General features: G+C 53.2%; 2 protein-coding genes across 2 annotated transcripts; one reads left to right on the top strand and one right to left on the bottom strand.

Annotated features, from left to right (window-relative positions):
- The first annotated feature begins 70 nt into the window (after positions 1 to 70).
- On the top strand, positions 71 to 13,686 carry LOC117001736 (protein-lysine 6-oxidase-like). Its single transcript, XM_033070212.2, has 7 exons — positions 71 to 471; positions 6,508 to 6,616; positions 7,921 to 8,058; positions 9,385 to 9,541; positions 10,724 to 10,819; positions 12,003 to 12,118; positions 13,569 to 13,686. Exons 1-7 carry the CDS (start codon positions 72 to 74, stop codon positions 13,573 to 13,575), a joined length of 1,023 nt encoding a protein of 340 aa, XP_032926103.1. The 5' UTR covers position 71; the 3' UTR covers positions 13,576 to 13,686.
- Positions 13,687 to 14,723: 1,037 nt separating this feature from the next.
- ZP3 (zona pellucida glycoprotein 3) lies at positions 14,724 to 20,628 on the bottom strand. Its single transcript, XM_033070188.2, has 9 exons — positions 20,073 to 20,628; positions 18,792 to 18,910; positions 17,275 to 17,378; positions 16,502 to 16,679; positions 15,725 to 15,845; positions 15,543 to 15,634; positions 15,219 to 15,349; positions 15,025 to 15,108; positions 14,724 to 14,937 (listed from the first exon to the last, which is right to left on the bottom strand). Exons 1-9 carry the CDS (start codon positions 20,424 to 20,426, stop codon positions 14,828 to 14,830), a joined length of 1,293 nt encoding a protein of 430 aa, XP_032926079.1. The 5' UTR covers positions 20,427 to 20,628; the 3' UTR covers positions 14,724 to 14,827.
- Between the last annotated feature and the right edge of the window lie 941 nt (positions 20,629 to 21,569).

The raw sequence follows: 21,569 nt of genomic DNA, 5'->3' as shown, positions 1-21,569 counted from the left end.
TGGGGACAGGGATAAGGACAGGGATGGAGGCAGGGGTAAGGACAGGGATGGGGACAAATATGGAGCTAGGGATGGAGACAGGCATGGGGACAGGGATGGAGACAGGCATGGGGACAAATCTGGGGACAGGGACGGGGATGACGTACCCGCTCCAACCCCGAGCGCATCCCGAGGATTTCGGGGAGGAGCAGAACCCCTACGGAGCCGCGGGATTCCCGCTGGATCGCCGCTACTCCCACAGCCTGTACCACGACACCGATGCCGAGCCGCACACCGGGATGGGCTCCATGGAAAACCTGGGATTTGGGGCGCAATTCCAGCCCCACGAGCGGCAGCCGCCGTTCCGGGCTCCTGAATCCTTTGGGATCGCCCATCCCGAGCCCTTCATTCCCGAAATTCCACAGGCCGTGCCCGACAGCCAAGCCCGGCTCAGCGTGGGCAGTGTCTACAGGCCCAGCCTTGGGGCGCGGGGTGAGTTTGGGGTTTCCTTGGGATGGGCGGGATTCCCGGGATTCGCGGTGGGGATGAACCCAGAGGGGTTCCCAGAGACCCCGTGGGTTTTGGGAATGGTGGGAACGGGGAGGGGAGGAGCAGAGCCCGGCTGAGGGTGCTGGACTGTGTCCAAGAGCATCCCATAATTTTGGGATGAGGCTGTGTCATGTCCCAGGGTATCCCAAATTTGTGGGATGTGGTCGTGCCGTGTCCGAAGTAATTCCTGGAGTCTGTCCCAGGTAATCCCGTCATTTTGAGATGGGGCTTTGCTGTGCCCTAGGGCATCCCAAATTTGTGGGATGTGGCTGTGCTGCACCCAAGGTGATTCCTGGGATCTGCCCCAGGTAATCCCACAAATTTGGGATGGGGCTGTGCCATGTCCCGGGGCATTCAATAATTTTGGAATGTGGCCATGCTGTGTCCAAAGTAATTCCTGGAGTCTGTCCCAGGTAATCCCATCATTTTGGGATGGGGCTGTGCCATGTCCCAGAGTATCCCAAACTTGTGGGATGGGGCTGTGCCATGTCCCAGGGCATTCAATAATTTTGGGATGTGTCTGTGTTGCATCTGAGGTCACTCCTGGAGTCTGTCCCAGGTAATGCCATCATTTTGGGATGGGGCTGTGCCATGCCCTGGGGCATCCCAAATTTGTGGGATGGAGCTGCGCTGCATCCAAGGTGATTCCTGGGATCTGTCCCAGGTAATCCCATAATTTTGGGATAGGGCTGTGCCGTGTCCCAGGGCATCCCAAATTTGTGGGATGGAGCTGTGCTGAGTCCATGGTAATTCCATAATTTTGGGAAGGGGTTTTGCCATGTCCCAGGGTATCTCAAATTTGTGGGAAGGGGCTGTGCTGTGTCCAAGGTCATTCCTGGGATCTGTCCCAGGTAATCCCATAATTTTGGGATGGGGCTGTGCCGTGTCCCAGGGCATCCATGGGGTGTTCACACTGGGATAGAACAGGGCTGGATCCCGCTCCATTCCTGGATGGACAGAAGGACGGACAGACTGACCCATGCTCCCCCCATTCTCTGGGGTCATCCCTTCCCCATCCCGATGAAATCCCACGGATTTGGGCTGAGCTTTCCAAGAGTTTTTGCTCTATACTGGAGCTAGAAGGGCGTGAGGAGCCCTGAGGAGCCATTCCCAGCCCATCCCTCGGGAATCCCATCCCAGCCTGACCCCGTGCCCTGTCCAATCCCATCCCAGTTTTCTGGGAAAAGCCCATCCCGAAGGATTTGGGGCGGTGGGAAGGGCCCAAACCAGCCCTGCCCTACACGGAGAGTGAGGGAACGCTCCGAGAAAAACTCGGGAATGGAATTTTTTGGGATGTCAGGAGAAACTGGGAATGGGGTGCGGGGTCTGGAGGATGTGAGGGATCCAGGGAAACGTTCAGGGAACGCCAGAATTCCCGAGGCTCCGGAGGGACACCCGAGGACAGCTGCCCTGCTGGTGACCCGACAAAGATTCCGGCCAAATTCCCCAGCCAAGATTCCGGCCAAATTCCCCTTTGGCAGCGTCCGAGTCCTTCCAGGATCCCCGGGAGCCGTGGTGGCTCCGCCAGGGAATTCGGGACACCCAGTTCCCGCAGCTTCCCGCTTTTCCTGCAGAAATTTCCTGGGAATCAAGCTCATCCCATGGCATTCTGGCCTCCCTCCGGGTCACTCACCGAGTGTTTTGGGAATGTTGTCACCTCCCTGTCACCTCCCAGGGATCCTAATTGGAGCCGGCGCCGGATCTGGCGTTAATTGTTAATTATTAATTATTAATGATTAATTCAGCGGCCAAAGCTCCTCAGGAGCCTCCTAATCCCGGCCAGATCCGCCAGGAATGTTCGGCATTCCCGGCCCCCGGCTGGGGGTTAATGAAGGAATGTGATCCCACTGGTTTTATCAGGGAATTATCGGGGTTTCTGTGGGAATGGGGGCATGGGAGGTCCGGACAGGGTGAGGAAATTGGGGAAGAGGGGTTGGAAAAGATTCCAGGCGTGATCCAGGGGTGGGAGGGAGAGGAGCCGCACCTGGGGGGTGGGGAAGGGAAGGGGGCTCCAGACCCCAAAGTTTTCCCTACCTGGATCCCAACCCCAATCCTATTTCCAGGGGGTTTCTTTATCCTTATCCCAAACCCAATCCCATTTCCAGGGAGTTTCTTTACCCTGATCCCAACCCCGATCCCATTTCCAGGGGGTTTCTTTATCCTTATCCCAACCCCGATCCCATTTCCAGGGGGTTCTTTATCCTTATCCCAAACCCAATCCCATTTCCAGGGGTTCTGGATCCCTGATCCCATCTCTGGGTGTTCCTCATCCCGATCCCAACCCCAATCCCATCTCCAGGGGTTCCTGATCCTGAGCCTGATCCAATCTCCAAGGATTTTCACACCCCAATCCCTACCCAATCAAATCTTCAGGGATTTCCTCATCCCAATCCTGGCCCTGATCCCATCTCGGGTGTTCCTCATCCCAATCTCAACCCAGATCCCATTTCCTGGGATACCTCACCCTAATCCTGACCCTGATCCCATCTGCAGGGGCTTTGCAATCCCATCCCCAGAGGTTTCCCAATCCCAATCCCAAGTCGGATCCCATCTCCAGGAGGGTTTTTTTCCCCTCTAATCCCATGGATTGGGTCCCCCAAGGTTGGATTTGGAAGGAAATTGGGATTTGGGAATTCCACAGGGCACTGGGAATTTGGGTCCCATATGGAATTTTGTGCTGGGAGATGTCAGAATTCCCAGGAAAGTCTCCCTTTGGCAGGGTTGGATTTGGGATTGCAGTGAACCTGGAGGCTGGGAAGCCAAGGATTCTGTGGGATGGAGGAGGGATTCTGCTGGGATGGGGTGGGAATGGGAATGGGATTGGGTGGGATTTGGTTTGGAATTGGGATTGGGATAGGATGGGAATGGGAATTGGAATTGGAATTAGAATTGGAACTGGGATTGATATTGGGATGGGGAGGGTTTTGGTTTGGAATTGGGATTGGGGTTGGGATTGGAATTGGGATTAGGATGGAATGGGATGGAATTGATGGGATTGGATTTGGATTGGGATTGGGATTGGGATGGGTTTGATGGGATAGGAGTGGGATTTGGAATGGAATTGGGATTGGGATGGGATTGATGAGGTGGGATTGATGGGATTGGAATTGGAAATGGGATTGGGATGGGATGCCAGAATCCCTTCAGTCCCTCCGAGTGTCCCCATTCCCATTCCCTCCACTCCCACTTTTCCCTGGCTCCCTGTGGGATTTTCCCGTTGATCCCAGCACACCTGCACAAACAGGGGCCATTATCCCAATTTTCCTTGGGAACAGACAGAAATCTCCTCTGGCAGCTCCTGTGGCTGCCAGACCAAACCAAACCAAACCAAACCAAACCAAACCAAACCAAACCTTTTCCTGCTGGGATCATCCTGATTCGGGGGCGACTTTCCCTGGATTTCTGAGAAGTGGGAAAACGCTGGCTCAGCAAAACCCCCCGGAATTTGGGGTGGGAAATTTGGGGTGGGATGGGGACAATTCCAGAGGTTGAGATCCCAGATTCTGATATCCTGTGAATTCCAGAGGTCTGACCCCTATGAAAACCACGGGGTAAAAGGGGAAAATCCAAATCCCATAAAACTCCCCGTTGGTCGGAGAGTCAGGTTTCGCTCTGGAGCTTCCAAGAATTCCTTATAAACAACAGCAGGGAGGGAAAAAGTTTTTGAAAGGATGGAAAACCTTCCCTTGGTTGGCCCAGGGTCATTTTCCAAGGGTTGTTTTTTTTTTTTTGTTTTTTGTTTTTTTTGGGTTTTTTGTTAGGAATTTTTTTAAGGGATGGGGGAGAAGTTTTTCTGAGCTCTCCTGGTTTTTTTTGGGTTTTTTTGGGTTTTTTTTTTGGGTCCCCCTGGGAATTACATCAGCGGGAATGGGGCAGGAAATGAGCTCCAAAGGAATGACGTGATCCCCTCCCGGGAAGGCAGGCCCAGAAACAACGAGGCATTGTTCTCCTTTCCAGGGAAAAGCAAGGAAAATGGGGGGAAATGGGAAAATGGGGGAAATGGGAAAAACGGGGAAAAATGAGGAAAAATGAGGGGAAATGGGGAAAAATGGAAAAACAGGGGAAAAGGAAAAAATGAGGAAAAATGGGGGGAAATAGGGAAAAACTTAAAACCAGGGAAAAACAGGGGGAGATGGGGAAAAATGGGGGAAAAGGGGAAAAATAGGGGAAACAGGGAAAAATAGGGGGAATGGAGGAAAATGGAGAAAAGTGGGGAAAAGGAGAGAAAAACGAGGGGAACAGATGGGAAATGGGGAAAACCAGGGAAAAATTGAGGGAAATAGGGAACTGGGTGGGAAGTGGTTCCACAGTTAAGGGGGGATCCATGGGGGATGGGAAGGGGTGGGAATGGGGTTGGGAATGGGGATTTTGGGGATGGGGATTATGGGAATGGGGTTGGGAATGGGAAGAGGGACAGGGAGAGGATGGGAATGAGGATTTTGGGGATGGGGAATGGGGTTGAAGATTATGGGAATGGGACCAGGTATGGGGATGAAGATTGTTGGGATAGGAACAGGGATAGGGATGGGAATTGGGATGGGGATAAGGATGGGAATGGAGATTATTGGGATGGGAATTGGTACAGGGAGGCAGAAGGGTGGGGATGGAGACAGGGTTAGGGATAAAGATTATACGAATGGGATGGGAATGATGGGAATGGAGATGGAGATGATGGGAATGTGGAGAGGGACAGGGTGGGGATTATGGGAGTGAAGACTGTTGGGATAGGAACAGGAATGGAAATTTTGGGAATGGGGATGGGGATAAAGATTCGGGGTGTGGGAGGGGAACAGGGACAGGGATGTGGATGAGTTTATGGGAATGGGGTGAGGATGGGGGCAGTGGGATGGGGATAGGAAAGGGGATGGAAATGAGGTGGGGATGGGACAGGGAGAAGGAAAACTAAAGCATGGAGCATCCCCCCATCCCGATCCTTCCCGGCGCTGATTTTCCCGAAGCCTTTGGGAAAGGGGTGGAATTCCAGCTCCAGCTGGGCTCCACAAATTCGGGAAACCGGGGCAGCCCCGCCTGTCCCTGCATCCCTCTGTCCGTCCCAGCTCTCTCCAATCGCAGGGAACTGTCTGGAATTTCAGGAAAGGAGGGATAAAGGCGGGGATAACGCCGCTTTCCCCCCGTTTTGAGGCGAAAAACAGGGACTGGGGCAGGGAGTCAGGATCCTGCTGTTGCGGGGATTGTCACCGTTTGCCCCCGCGTGTCACAGGGACCCATCTCCGGGCCGGGGCTGGGAATGGCTTCCAGGGGAGCGGCCGGAGCGGGAAATGGAGGCTTGGGATGTGCCAGAGGGGCCGCGGGCAGGAGGGAGAGGAGGGGAGGGAAGGGCGGATTTTCCAGCTGGAAATTGGAAAAACCTGGCGGGGCTGGAAACGCGGAACTTCCCCGCTGGGCTGTTGGTCCTGACCGGTCCCTGTCCCCAGGGATGTCCCTGTGGTCATTCCCGGATCCCAAATGTGTCCAAGCCTCCCGGAGCTGTGTCCTTAATCCCTGCCCCCAGGAATGTCCCCATGCTCGGTCCTGGATCCCCTGTCCCTAATCCCTGTCCCCAGTCCCTGCCCCCAGGGGATGTCCCTGTCCCGAATCCTTGTCCCCAGGGGCTGTCCCTGTGCTCAGGGATGTCCCCATTTTCCCAGCACGCCTCCCAGATCTGATCCCGGCTGTCCCCAAACCCTGAGCCTGATTTCCCAGGAGATCTGATCCTGGATGTCCCCAATCCCTGTCCCCAGTGACGTCCTCATTTTCCCAACAGGTCTTCCAGATCTGATTCTGGATGTCCCCAATCCCTGCGCCTGTTTTCCCAACAGGTCTCCCAGATCTGATCCCAGATCCCAACTACATCCTCCAGGAGCTGTGTCCCCAGCGGATGTCCCCAGTCCCTGTCCCTGTTTTCCCAGCAGGTCTCCCTGATCTCACCCCTGATGTCCCCAGTCCCTGTCCCCGGTGATATCCTGCTTTTCCTGCCAGGTCTCCCGGATCTGGTCCCGGATCCCAACTACGTCCAGGCCTCCACGTACGTGCAGAGAGCTCACCTGTACTCGCTGCGCTGCGCCGCCGAGGAGAAGTGCCTGGCCAGGTGAGATCCCGGGAGTGCGAGAGATGGGACGGATGGGAGCGGGAGAGGGAGGATTCCTGGGAATGGGAGTGGGGATTCCTGGGAATGGAAGAGATGGGATTCCTGGGAATGAGAGAGGGAGGATTCCTGGGAGTGGGAGAGATGGGATGAATGGGAGAGGGGATTCCTGGCAATGGGAGAGGGAGGATTCCTGCAAATGGGAGAAGGAGGATTCCTGGGAATGGGAGAGATGGGATTCGTGGGAATGGGAGATGGGGGATTCCTGGAAATGGGAGAGGGGATTCCCGGGAATATGAGAGAGAATTCCCAGGAATGGGGACTATGGGATTCCTGGGAGTGGGAGAGATGAGATGAATGGGAGAGGGAGGATTCCTGGGAGTAGGGGATGGGATTCTTGGGAACGGGAGAGAGAGGATTCCTGGGAATGGGAGAGATGGGATTTTTGGGAGTGGAGAGGGAGGATTCCTGGGAATGGGAGAGAGAGCATTCCCAGGAATGGGAATGCTTTGGGACTGGGGGGATGTGAGGAGAAGAGGGGGGAGGGAGGGACTGGGAGGAGGAGGAGGTGAGGAGGGGGTGAAGGGGAGACTGGGGAGAGGGGGAGATGGGGACAGAGGGGGAATTGGCATAGGTGGGAAATGGGGATTTTTGGGAAGGAGGGGACGCCTGGATGAGGGGAGGGGAGAGGGTTTCTGGGGGAGGGGAGGTGGAAGGAGAGAAGGGAGAGGTGATGGGGGAGAGGGAAGGGGAGGTGGAAAAGAGGAGAGGGAGGGATGGGAGAGAGGGAAGGGGAAAGGAAAAGGAAAGAGGAAAAGGGGAAGGGGAATGTGGGGGAAAGGGGGGAAACGGGATTTAAAAAGGGGGGAAGGGGAAAAAGGGGGGAAGAAAAAAGGGGGAAAAGGGGAAATAAGGGAAGAAAAAAGGAAAAGGAAAACAGAAAATGGAAAATGAAAAAGGAAAAAGAAAAAGGAAAAAGAAAAAGGAAAAAGAAAAAGGAAAAAGGAAGAGGAAAAAGAAAACTGGGAAATGGGAAAGGGAAAGGAAAATGGAAAAGGAAAAAGGAGAAAGGAAAATGGGAAAAGCACCAGGACTAGCCAAGCAAATCCCGGATGGTTCCTCTCCTCCATCTCTTCCTTTCCTGGGGGGGAAATCCCATTGTCCCACTGTCCCCATTGTCCTATTGTCCCACTGTCCCCACTTTCCCCATTGTCCCCACTGTCCCATTATGCCCACTATCCCCATTATCCCATTGTCCCCATTGTCCCTGCTATCCCCACCATCCCCACTGTCCCCTCTGTCCCCAGCACGGCGTACACACCCGAGGCCACCGACTACGACGTGCGGGTGCTGCTGCGCTTCCCTCAGCGCGTCAAGAACCAGGGCACGGCCGATTTCCTGCCCAGCCAGCCCCGCCACAGCTGGCAGTGGCACAGCTGCCACCAGTGAGTGTCCCCAACTGTCCCCAGCTGTCCCCTCCCTCTGCTGCCAGCTTGCAGTGGTGTTTCCCCACTTGGGATCACGTTGGGGTTGGTGCCACCTTCCTTGAGCTCTTTGTCCCCAAAGCCACCACGCTCCCACAGTTAATGTCCCCAAGGGCGCTGCATTGGTGGCAGTGGCACAGCTGCCACCAGTGAGTGTCCCCAACTGTGTCCCTGCCACCAACCCCACTCTGGTGACAGTTCAGATGTTTTCCATGGATTTCTCATTTTGTGTCGCTTCTTGGGGTCTCATTGGGGTTGGTGTCACCTTCCTTGGGCTCTTTGTTCCCAAAGCCACCACAATGGTGGCAGTGGCACAGCTGCCACCAGTGAGTGTCCCCAGCTGTCCCCAACCTGTCCCCGCATTCTGGTGGCAGCTCCAAGGCTTTCAGTGGCATTTCCCTGTTTGGTGACATTGCTTTGGGACCTCATAGTGTCCCCTAACTGTGCCCTGATTGTCCCCTGAATGTCCCTGAGTGTCCCCGAGTATCCCCTAAGTGTCCCCGAGTGTCCCCTAAGTGTCCCCTGAATGTCCCTTGACTGTCCCCAAGTGTTCCCTCACTGTCCCCCAAGTGTCCCTGAGTGTCCCCAGTGTGTCCCCAGGCACTACCACAGCACGGCAGAGTTCATCCACTACAACCTGATGGATGTCACTTGACTGTCCCCTGAGTGTCCCAAGTGTCCCCTGACTGTCCCCCGAGTGTCCCCTGAGTGTCCTGAGTGTCCACACTATTCCCTAAATGTCCCCTGGAGTGTCTCAAGTGTCCCCTGAATTTCCTTGACTGTCCCCTGAATGTCCCCTGGGCATCCCCCGAGTGTCCCCGAGTGTTCCCTCACTGTCCCACGAGTGTCCCAAGTGTGTCCCCAGGCACTACCACAGCATGGTGGAGTTTAGCCACTATGACCTACTGGATGTCCCCTGACTGTCCCCTGACTGTCCCCAAATGTCCCCTGACTGTCCCAAGTGTCCCTTGAGTGTCCCGAGTGTCACCTGAATGACCCCAGAGTGTCCCATGATTGTCCCCTAACTGTCATCTGTTTGTCCCCCGACTGTCACCTGCTATCCCTTGCTGTCCCCTGAGTGTCCCCAGAGTGTCCCCTGAATGTCCCCAAGTGTCCCCTGAGTGTCCTGAGTGTCCCTTGAGTGTCCCAAGTGTCGCCTGAAAGACCCCAGAGTGTCCCGTGATTGTCCCCTAACTGTTCCCTGTTTGTCCCCTGACTATTGCCTGCTATCCCCTGAATGTCCCCTGGGTGTCCCCTAGTGTCCCCAGCCTGTCCCCGTGTCCCCAGGCACTACCACAGCATGGCAGAGTTCAGCCACTACGACCTGCTGGATGTCACCTCGGGCCGCCGGGTGGCCGAGGGACACAAGGCCAGCTTCTGCCTCGAGGACACCACCTGCGACTTCGGCCACCTCAAGCGCTACGCCTGCACCGCCCACACCCAGGTGACACCGCCCTTGTCACTTCTGCCACTTCTTTGGTCACTTTCGGTCACTTTCGGTCCCATTTTGTCACTTTTGGTCACTTTCGGTCCCATTTTGTCACTTTTTGTCACTTTCTGTCCCATTTTGTCCCCATTTGTGGTGCTGTGCTTGCACCGCCCACACCCAGGTGACACCGCCCTTGTCACTTCTGCCACTTCTTTGGTCACTTTTGGTCACTTTCTGTCCCATTTTGTCACTTTTTGTCCCTGTTCGTGACGCTGTACTGCTTCACCCACACCCAGGTGACACGCGGGGACAGTGCCTTTTGTCACTTCTGCCACTTTTTGTCCCTTTTCCCTCCTGTTTGTCCCTTTTGGTTCCTTTTTGGCCCCTCAGGACCTCAGCCCGATGTCCCTGAGCCTCTTGAGTGTCACTTTTGTCCCTTTCTGTCCCTGTTTGTCCCATTTTCCCCCCATTTCCTGCAGGGTCTCAGCCCGGGCTGTTATGACACCGAGAGGATCCTTTTTATCCCTTTTCCCCCCATTTTTGTCCATTTTCCCGCCATTTTTTTCCTCTTTTTCCCCCCATTTTTCCCCATTTTCTCAATTTTCCCATTTATTCCCATTTTATCATTTCCCCCATTTTTCCCATTTCCCCCACTTTCCATAATTCTCATTTTTCCCCCCATTCCCCAGTGTCTCAGCCTGGGCTGTTACAACACTGAGGAAATTCTTTTTTTATCCCTTTTTCCCCCATTTTTGTCCGTTTTCCCTACATTTTTTCCTCTTTCCCCCCCCCCATTTTTCCACCATTTCCCCATTTCCCCCCCATTTTCCCCATTATTCCCATTTATTCCCATTTATTCCCATTTATTCCCATTTATTCCCATTCATTCCCATTCATTCCCATTTCCCCATTTATTCCCATTTTCCAATTTTTCCACCATTTTCCCAATTTATTCCCATTTCCCCCATTTTCCCATTTCCCCATTTCCCCCCTTTATTCACATTTATTCCCATTTATTCCCATTTCCCATTTCCCATTTTCCCATCCCCAGGGTCTCAGCCCGGGCTGTTACAACACTGAGGGAACTCTTCTTTTAACCCTTTTTCCCCCCATTTTTTTCCCTCTTTTTCCCCATTTTCCCCATTTCACCATTTATTCCCATTTCCCCATTTCCCATTTCCCATTTCCCATCCCCAGGGTCTCAGCCCGGGCTGTTATGACACCTACAACGCCGACATCGACTGCCAGTGGATCGACATCACCGATGTCCCGCCCGGGAATTACATCCTCAAGGTGCCTGGGGACACTCTGGGCTCAAAAATACCAATTTTGGGCTTTTTTCCTGTTTTTTTCCTACTTTTTTTTCCCCTTTTCCTGCTTGATTTTTGGGATTTTTTTCCCTTTCATTTCTTCATTTCCCTCCGTTTTTTTTTGGATTTTTTCCTCTTTGTTATTCCCTGTTTCGGGTTTTTTTTTTTTCCCTGATAAATCCCAGGTAATTGGGGGATTTTTTTTTTTTCCCTGAATTTCCCTTTCCCCATCAATTTTGGGATTTTTTTCTCCCTTCCCTTTTCCCTGTTTATTTTTGGGACTTTTTTCCCGCTTTGTTATTCCCTGGTTTAGGGATATTTTCCCCCTGATTTTCCCATATCCCAGGGAATTTTGGGATTTTTTGGGAATCTTTTTGGGAATTTTTTTCTTCCTTCTCTTTTCCTTGTTTATTTTTGGGGCTTTTACCTGATTTTCCATTTCCTTGTTAATTTTGGGATTTTTTTTCTCCTAATTTCCCTTTCCTTGTTAATTTTTTGGAATTTTTTCCTCCCTTCTCTTTTCCTTGTTTTGCATTTTTCCCCCAATTTGCCCTTTCCTGTTAATTTTGGGATTATTTTGTTTCCCCTCTTTATTTTTCCTTTCCCTGTTTATTTTCTGGGATTTTTTTTCTCCCTTCTCTTTTCCTTGTTTTGCATTTTTTCCCCTCATTTTCCCATTTCCCAGGTAATTTTGGGATATTTTTCCCTGATTTTCCCTTTTCCCTGTCGATATTTGGGATTTTTTTCTCTGATTTTCCCATTTCCCTGTTAATTTTGAGACTTCCCCCCTGATTTTCCCTTCTGCTTTTTGGCATTTCCTTCCTGGATTTTTCCTTTTCCCTGTTTTGGGATTTCCCCCCTGATTTTCCCCTTTTTTGTTTTTTGGGGGGTTTTTGGGGTTTTTTTGGGGGGGTTTGCTTTGTGGGGTCTTTTTTATTTCCCCCATGATTTCCCCTTTTCCCCATTCATTTCCCGGCAGTCTTTCCCCCATTCCCCCCTCCCACCCGATTTCCCTGGATTCTTTTTCCCCGTGATTTTCCACTTTCCTTTCCCTGATTTCCCCCGATTTTTCCTCGATTTCCCCCATTTTATCCCGATTTCCCCCGATTTCCCCCGATTTTCCCCAATTTTTTCCCCGATTTTTCCCGATTTTTCCGCATTCCCAGGTCCAGGTCAATCCCAAATATTTGGTGCTGGAGTCGGATTTCACCAACAACGTCGTTCGCTGCCACATCCACTACACCGGGCGCTTCGTGTCTGCCTCCAACTGCCGCATTTCCCAGTATGCAATTCCCAAAATCCCAAAGAAATCCCAAAGAAATCCCAAAGAAATCCCAAAAAGGGGATGCAACCTCTTTCTCCTGCTTTTTTTTCCTGCTTTTTTGCTAAATTTTTCCTAAATATTCCTTATTTATTCCTAAATTTTCCCTAAATTTTCCCTAAATATTCCCTAAATTTTTCCTAAATATTCCCTAAATTTTCCCTAAATATTCCCTAAATTTTCCTAAATATTCCCTAAATTTTTCCTAAATATTCTTAATTTTTTCCTAATTTTTTCCTAAATTTTTCCTAAATTTTCCCTGCTTTTTCTCCTAAATTTTTCCTAAACTTTTCCTAATTTTTTTCTAAACTTCCCCTAAATTTCCCCTAAATATTCCTAAATTTTCCCTAAATATTCCTAATTTTTTCCTAAATTTTTCCTAAATTTTTCCTAATTTTTTTTCCTCTTTCTTCCCAAAATTTTCCCAAATTTTCCCCAAATTTTCCCCAAACTTTTCCTAAATTTTTCCTAATTTTTTCCTAAATTTCCCCTAAATATTCCTAAATTTTTCCTAAATTTTTCCTAAATTTTCCTAATTTTTTCCTGAATTTTTCCTAAATTTTCCCTGCATTTTCTCCTAAAATTTTCCTAAACTTTTCCTAAATTTCCCCCAAATTTCCCCTAAGTTTCTCCTAAATATTCCTAATTTTTTCCTAAATTTTTCCTGCTTTTTTCCTAATGCTCTTTTCCTAATTTTTCCTGCTCTTCCCCCATTTTCCCAAAAAAAATTTCTGCTTTTTTTATATTTTCCCCCCATTTTTTACTTTTATCCTGCTCTTTTCCCCATTTTTCCCTCTCTTTTCCCACTTCTTTTCCCAAATTTTCCCACCTCTGTCCTATTTTTCCCCCACTTTTTCTCCTCTTTTCCCCACTTCATTCCAGCTTTTTCTCATTTTTCCCCACTTTTTTAGTTTTTTCCCCACTTTTTTATTTTTTCCCCTTCTTTTCCCTTCGCTTTTTCCCCACTTTTTTCTTAAATTTTCCTGCTTTTTTTCCCATTTTCCTGCTTTTTTTCCCCATTTTCCCCACTTTTCCCCTGGCTTTTCCATCACATTTTCGCTGGTGAAGGTCAGGAAAAGAAATCGGGATTTGGGGTTTTCCAAATTTTCCATGGAATTTCCTGGGATTTGGCCATTTGGGGTTGGGTTTTTCCCTCATTTTCCATGGAATTTTCTGGATTTTTCCCATTTGGGGTTGGTTTTTTCCCTCATTTCCCATGGAATTTTCTGGGATTTGGCCATTTGGGGTTGGGTTTTTTCCCTCATTTTCCATGGAATTTCCTGGGATTTGGCCATTTAGGGTTGGGTTTTTCCACTATTTCCATGGAATTTTTGGGAATTTGGCCATTTGGGGTTGGGCTTTTCCACCTTTTCCATGGAATTTCCCAGGATTTTCCCATTTTTCTCTGCAGATCCTGATGGCAGCCCAATCCCAGGAATGTCACCCGTCCCCTTTCCCGGGAAGTTCCCGAGGTGGCTCCGACACGTTCCCAAAATTCCCCCTTTCCCCAATAAAAAGCGGGGAAGCCACAAGGACTCTCTGAAATCTTTTTTATCCCAATTTTTCCACTTATTCCTGGTTTTCCCCCATTTCCTGAGGGAATCCAAGGCTGGAATGAAAACAGAGACCACCCCAATGCTCCATAAAATCCTCGTGATCCTTAAAATCCTTGGGAATTTTTGGGAATGTCCCCAAAGTAAAGGGGGGTGAGGGGAAGAAACAGCTCTGGGAATTTTGAGAGGGAAATCACATAAAATTTTTAGGGAATTTTTCTGGTTTCCTGCCATTTCCAAACCTGGAGAGATTGGGAAGGTGGGGTTTGGGAATTTTGAGGCTGGAAATGGGGACACTGGGATTGGGGACACTGGGAATGAGGACACTGGGAATGGGAATGGGGACACTGGGATGGGGACACTGGGAATGGGGACACTGGGAATGGGACACTGGGAATGGGACACTGGGAATGGGGACACCGGGAATGGGAATTGGGACATTGGGAATGGGGACACTGGAATGGGAATGGGGACACTGGGAATGGGGACACTGGAATGGGGACATTGGGAATGGGGACACTGGAATGGGAATGGGGACACTGGGAATGGGGACACTGGAATGGGGACATTGGGAATGGGGACACTGGAATGGGAATGGGGACACCAGGATGGGAATAGAGACAGTTGGAATGGGGACACCGGGAATGAGAATTGCTACACTGGGAATGGGGACACTGGGAATGGGGATTGGGACATTGGGAATGGGAATGGGGACACTGGGAATGGGGATTGGGACATTGGGAATGGGAATGGGGACACTGGAATGGGAATGGGAACACTGGGAATGGGGACACTGGAATGGGAATGAGGATACCAGGATGGGAATAGGGACAGTTGGAATGGGGACACCAGGAATGGGGATTAGGACATTGGGAATGGGAATGGGGACATCAGGAACTGGGACATTGGGAATGGAAATTGGGATGCTGGGAATGGGGACACTGGAACAGGACTGGTCACTCTCCTCACCCCATTCCCAGGATTCCCCTCCAGAGTGACCCCTCGGATACTGCTTGTCCTTCCAGGATTTATTGGGAATCCCATTGATCTTTCTGGGATTTATTTGGAATCCCATTGATCTGAGGTTTGTTGGGAATCCCATTGATCCTTCTGGGATTTATTGGGAATTCCGGCGCCGAGGGCCGAGGGCCAGTGCGGCTCCGGCCACCGCCACAACGGCCACGGCACAGGCCAGCGCTGTCCCCACGCCCAGCGGTGTCACCCCACCTGCAAAGGGACAGGAAGGGACACGGTGGTGAGCAGGGAGTGCCACCCGTGTCACCAATGTCACCAATGTCACCTCAGGGGACTCACCCGCGTGGCTCTCGGGGCGCTGGCCCTGCAGGTCACTGGAGAGCAGCACCGGCCCGATGACAACGTCGGCTTCAGAGGTGGCACCTGGGGACACAGGGGACAGTGAGGGGACAGTGAGGGACAGTGAGGACAGTTTACTCCGCACCCACTGTCCCCAGTGTCACCCCTGTCCCCATGTTCCCCTGTCCCCTCACCGTCGTGTCGCCGGTAGCGGTGGCCGTTCCAGGGCTCCGGTGGCCGCAGGCCTCGGGCCAGCGCGGGGCTGCCGCAGTTGCCCAGCTCGCAGCAGCTACAGATGTCCCTTGTCCCCTCCACGGGTGCCCAGCTGTGGCGGGAGGTGACAGCGATCACCAGGTGACACCCGGGACAGGGAGGTGACACCGATCACCAGTTGCCACTGGGGCTGGGAGGTGACAGCAATGTCCCCGCAGTGTCACCCATGGCCGGGAGGTGACAGCCATCACCCAGTGCCACCCAGGGCAGCAAAGTGACAGCGATGTCCCCATGGTGTCACTCACGTGTTGCGTGCCTTGCTGAAGGAGCAGGCTTTGTTCAGTGCGTCCGGGCTCTGCTCGGCCGGTGTCACCTTCAGGTGACACGTGATGTAGATCTGTGGGGAGGGGACACTGCTGGGGCCACCGGGGGGCCAGTAGTGGGGCTGGGGACATTAGGGTGTCCCCAGGGTGTCCCTGAGGATTACCAGGCTGCGCGGGTCGCCGGCGAAGCGGAAGGCGTCGATCTGGAAGCGCAGCATGTCCTGCCGGGGACGGGGGGTGACAAAGGCCGAGCTGGTGGCATCGGAGCGCCCGTCCACCAGGCAGCTGTGGGGACAGCGGGGTCACACCCCTGGCTGGTACCGTGGTGTCCCCAGGGGTCCCCAGGTCACCCAGGGAAGGGACAAGGGCTCAGCCCTTCCTGGGTGGGCCTCAGATCCTCAAATGTCCCCAAATGTCCCCAACTCACCCACTGAAGTCCATGATGGAGCAATGGGGAAGGATGAGGTGTCACCACTGGGTCCCAAACCCCAAAGTGACCCCAGATGTCCCCAGATGTCACCAGACTCACTCATTGCAGTCATTGATGGCACAGTGAGGTGTCACCACACCCTGGCTGTGTCACAGACCCCAAACTGTCCCCAAATGTCCCCAAATGTCCCCAAACTGTCCCCAAACTGTCCCCAGCGCACCTACTGAAGTCAATGATGTTGTAATGGGGGAGGACGAAGTGCCGTCTTCACTCTGACCCCCAAGTGTCCCCAAACTGTCTCCAAGTGTCCCCAAACTGTTCCCAAACTGTCCCCAAACATCCCCAGATGTCCCCAGATATCCCCAGACATCCCCAGCGCACCCGTTGAAGTCAATGATGTTGTAACTGGGCAGGACGAGGTGCCATCTTCACCCTGACCCATAAGTGTCCCCAAACTGTCCCCAAATGTCCCCAAACTGTCCCCAAACGTCCCCAGCCGTCCCCAGCGCACCCGTTGAAGTCGATGATGGCGTAGTGGGGCTCGTTGCCGGCGCCAGGGCCCAGGGTGGCCACGCAGGAATCCACGAAGAGCCGGAGCGGGACGTGGCTGTGGGAGCTCACCTCGGCCTGGATGTTCAGCACGTCCCCCAGCCGGAACCCCGAGAAATCCCGCTCGGAGCTCCAGTCCTCTGGAAACCCAACGGGAAATGGGATGGGAAAAGGGGAAGCCCAAGAAATCCCACTTGGATCCAAGTCTCTGGAAAATCCAATGGGATCAACCCCAAAGTGATCCAGGAAAGGGAAAAGGGATGAGAAAGGAGGAATCCTGAGAAATCCCGCTCAGAGCTCCAGTCCTCTGGAAAACCCAGCGGGACCATCCCCAAAGTGATCTCAAAAGAGGGAAAAAGGAGGGAAAAGGGATGGAAAAGGGGGAAAAGGAGATTGAGAAATGGGGGGAAAGGAGGGAAACGGAGAAAAGTGAGAATCCCAAGGCTATGTCAGAGTTCAAATCCCCTGGAAAATCCAATAGGATCATCCCCAAAGTGATCCCAAAAGGGGTTTTGGGAGGGAAAAGGAATGGGAAAGGGGATTTAGAAATGGGGGAAAGGGGGAAATGGGAAAAGGCGGGGAATTCCAGGAAGGCCTGCTCAGAGCTCTGGAAAATACAACGGGGTCATCCCCAAAGCGACCCTGAAAAGGGGAAAGGGGGAAAATGGGGTGGGAAAGGGGAAGGAAAAGGATGGAAAAGAGCATGGGAAGGGACGGGAAATCCCGATCCCGCACCGTTCATGAGGCGCAGGGAGAACAGGAGCTTCTCCTCGGATGCCAGAGCGGAGTTGAAGGGAGACCAGGTGGGACGGATGGAGCCACTGGTGACATTATCCCGCCTGGAAAAGGGAATGGGACATGGGAATGGGATACTGGGAATGGGATATGGGAATGGGACACTGGGAATGGGACAGGGACACTGGGAATGGGACCCTGGGAATGGGAATAGAAATGGGACATGGGAATGGGACATGGGAATGGGACATGGGAAAGGGACACTGGGAATGGGACATGGGTATAGGAATGGGGAAACTGGGAATGGGACACTGGGAATGGGAATGGAACACTGGGAATGGGAATGGGACACTGGGAATGGGAATGGGAATGTGACACTGGAAAAGGGAATGGGGAGCCACTGGTGATGTTAACCCATCTGGAAAAGGGAATGGGACACTGGGAATGGGAATGGAACACTGGGAATGGGGACACTGGGAATGGGACTGTGTAGCCACTGGTGATGTTATCCCACCTGGAAAAGGGAATGAGACACTGGGAATGAGAATGGGACACTGGGAATGGGAATGGGACACTGGGGATGGGGCACTGGCAATGGGAGATTGGGATGGGAATGGGATACTGGGAATAGGAATGGGGAGTCACTGCTGATGTAATCTCGCCTGGAAAAGAGAATGGGACACTGGGATGGGAATGGGACACTGGGAATGGAACACTGGGAATGAGACACTGGAATGGGAATGGGACACTGGGAATGGGGACACCAGGATGGGAATGGGGAGCCACTGGTGATGTTATCCCACCTGGAAAAGGGAATGGGGCACTGGGAATGGGAATGGGAATAGGAATGGGAATGGAACACTGGGAATGGGGACACTGGGAATGGGGACACTGGGAATGGGGACACTGGGAATGGGACTGTGTAGCCACTGGTGATGTTATCCCACCTGGAAAAGGGAATGAGACACTGGGAATGAGAATGGGACACTGGGAATGGGAATGGGACACTGGGAATGGAGATACTGGGAATTGGAATGGGACACTGGGAATGGGACACCACTGGTGACGTTAACCTTCCTGGGAAAGGGAATCAGGATCAGGAATGGGACTGGGATGCTGAGATGGGGATGGGGACACTGGATAGGAATGGAAATCCCAGGAATGTGGGATCCCCAGATGGGAACGGGAATCCTGGGAATGCCAGGAATGCAGATGGGATCTGGGAATCCCAGGATGGGAATGGGAATACTGGGAATGCCAGGAATGCAGATGGGATCTGGGAATCCCAGGAATATGGGATGGGATGGGATGGGATCCCAGGATGGGAATGGGAATACTGGGAATGCCAGGAATGCAGATGGGATCTGGGAATCCCAGGAATGTGGCGTGGGATCCTGGGGTCACTGGGGATGGAATTGGGACACCAGGACGGGAATGGGGACACTGGGAATGGGGATCCCAGGATGGGAATGGGAATCCTGGGAATGCTGGGAACGTGGGATGGGATCCAGGAAAACCTTGGGTAGTGGCACTCGATGGGAATCACGGCCGGGTTGCTGCGCACGATGGCCGGGTTGCTGCCGGGGCTGGGGTCGTAGCTCAGGAGCGTCCGGTAAATCAGGGAATCTGGGGTGATCTGGAATGGAAACCGGGAATTCCATGGGAAAGGGGGGTCCCAGTCCAGGGAGACCATCAGGGTGAGCGGGAATTCAAAGTAGTCAGGGAATTTAGGGTGATCTGGGTATGAAAATCGGGAATTCTGTGGGAAAGGGTGTTCCCAGTCCAGGGATAGCATCGGGGTGAGCAGGAATTCAAAGTAATCAGGAAATTTAGGGTGAGCTGGGAAGAAAAATGGGAAATTCCATGGGAGAGGGCACCCCTTGTGTCAGCACCACCACTGGGCTGACTGGGAATGGTGGGAGAATCTATCCATGGAAATGAGGGAAAAGGGATGGAAAAGGGAATGAGAAAAGGGTGGGAGAAGTGGGAAAAGAAGTTGGAAAAGGGATGGAAAAGGGTAGAAAGGGAATGGAAAAGGGGATGGAAATGGTGATGGAAAAAGGGGATGGAAAAGGGATGAAAAATCTCAGTTTTCAGGGAGCTGAATTAAACCCAAGGGAAAAGGGCTTTTCCCAGAGGAATGGGAAAAGCTGCGGGAAAAACGGTCCGGTTTGGATTGGGGAAAGAGCTGTGGGGGAAATCGCTCCGTTCCAGGAAATCCCGGCTCCTCCTTCCCCTGGAATAATCCTGGATCCAGCCCATGGACCCCCGTAAAACCGGGAATAGGCGTGGCCCCGGGAGCTGCTCCTGGGGGAATCCCGGTGGGAGTCCCGGGATCAGAACGGGACCCATCCTAATCTCCCTTAAATCTGGGATTTGCAGGGACCCGGGAGCCGCTCCAGGTGGGAATTCCGGTGGGAACCCCGGTGGGAATCCCGGGATAGGGGTGGGACTCACCTGGATCTCCTTCAAAACCTGGGATACACATCCCCGGAAGCTGCTCCAGGTGGGAATTCCGGTATAGGGACAAGGGCTCACCTGGAACTGTCTTAAATCTGGGACACGCGCGGCCCCGGGAGCCGCTCCAGGTGGGAATTCCGGGATAGGAGCGGAATCCCGGGATCGAGCCAGAACTCACCTGGGTCTCCCCCGACACCTCGGGATCTCCTGGAGCCTCTCCAGGGCGGAATCCGGGGATCGGGAGGGGACTCTCCTTGAAACCGGGAACCCGCGCGCCCCCGGGAGCCGCTCCCGGTGGGAATCGCGATGGGAATGCCTGAATCAGAGGCAGGACTCACCTGGACCGTGCTGCCACACTCGTGCAGGCCAGCGCTGAAGGTGACGGTGTTTAGGGATGGATCCAGGCGGGAATGTTTGCAGGCGGCGGGGCCCAGGCTGAGCTCGGCAGCGCTGACCATGCGCCCGTTCCCGAACAAATCCCGGTGCACGATCACCACCAGCTGCGCCTCCTGGCACTGCACCTCCACGGGATCGTGGGACCGGGAATGGGGTCGGGAATGGGGTCTGGAATGGGGATCATCCCCCCACAGCCAGGGGCTGGGATCGCTCCTCGCCGGCTCCCAGCGAGGAGGCACCGAAGCCGCCGGGGCCGCGCAGAGCAGCGCCAGGAGGAGGCGGATTTGGGAGCGCATCCCGGAAAATCCCTGCGATTCCCAGCGTGGGAAGCTCGGAGCTTCATCCCGAGTTTATATCGTGCCTCTCCCACCCACCCTCTCGCCACCCCTGGAATTCCAAGGGCGCCCCTGAGCTCGCCCCCGTCATTTCCGGGGTGCGCGGGGTCGGGATGAGCATTCCCGGCGGCTTTTTGGGATTTGTTTGTCCCGCCCGGAGCCGCGGAGCCGCGGGTGGAGGGAATTGTTTGGGCTCCGCGCTGATAAGGAGCGATCCAAGGCTCCGCTTTCCCCCGGATCCCGAATTCCAGGGATAACCCCGGCACCCCCGGAGCGCTGTTTGCCCCTTGCATGAGGATTTTTGGGAAGGGGGAGGGGGTGGGAAGAACTCACGTTCCAGCACCCAAAAAATGGGATTTGCGCATCCAGAGGGGGTTGGATCATGGGGAATGACGGAGACACTCCCGAATTCCAGCCCTGGGAACGAGGTCAGAGCCAAAATTCCATCGAGGTTGTTTTTTTGTTGGGTTTTTTTGGGATAGAACGTGGCTTCCCCTCCCCAAATCCCCATCCCAAACTCCACTTTTCCCGCTGGATCCCGACTTCCAGGGATAACCCCGGCACCTCCGGAGCGCTGTTTTCCCCTTGTCCTACCCCCAAAAAAAAGGAATTTTGGCTGGAATTTGGGGGTGACAGCCACGGCGGCGGAGTCTCTGTCATTCCCGATGATCCAAACCCAAATCTCTTTTTGTTGGGGGATAGAGTGGAGGGGAAACAGCGCTCCGTGCGTGCCGGGATAATCCCTGGAATTCGGGATCCCGGGGAAAAGCAGAGTTTGGATGAGGATTTTGGGAGGGGGAGGGAAAGAACCACGTTCTATCCCAAAAAAAACCACAGGGATTTGGGTTTGGATCACCGGGAATGCCGGAGACCCCAAAATTCCAGCCCTGGGAACGAGGTCAGAGCCAAAATTCCTTCGTTTTTCCGAATTCCAGGGATAATCCCGGCACACCCGGGGCCTTGTTTCCCCACGAGCTATCCCCAAAAATGTGGGATTTGGGTTTGGATGATCGGGAATGACCGAGACTCCCCCCCAAATTACAGCCCATCATTTTTCTCCCTCCCGGCTCTTCCCATTGTGTTGAACCCAAGGAAAAATGGGTT

Source organism: Catharus ustulatus, chromosome 12 (genome assembly GCF_009819885.2).
Source record: "Catharus ustulatus isolate bCatUst1 chromosome 12, bCatUst1.pri.v2, whole genome shotgun sequence".
Classification (NCBI taxonomy): domain Eukaryota; kingdom Metazoa; phylum Chordata; class Aves; order Passeriformes; family Turdidae; genus Catharus; species Catharus ustulatus.
Note: the sequence above shows the minus strand (reverse complement) of the source record. Positions and strands in the feature narration are given on the sequence as shown.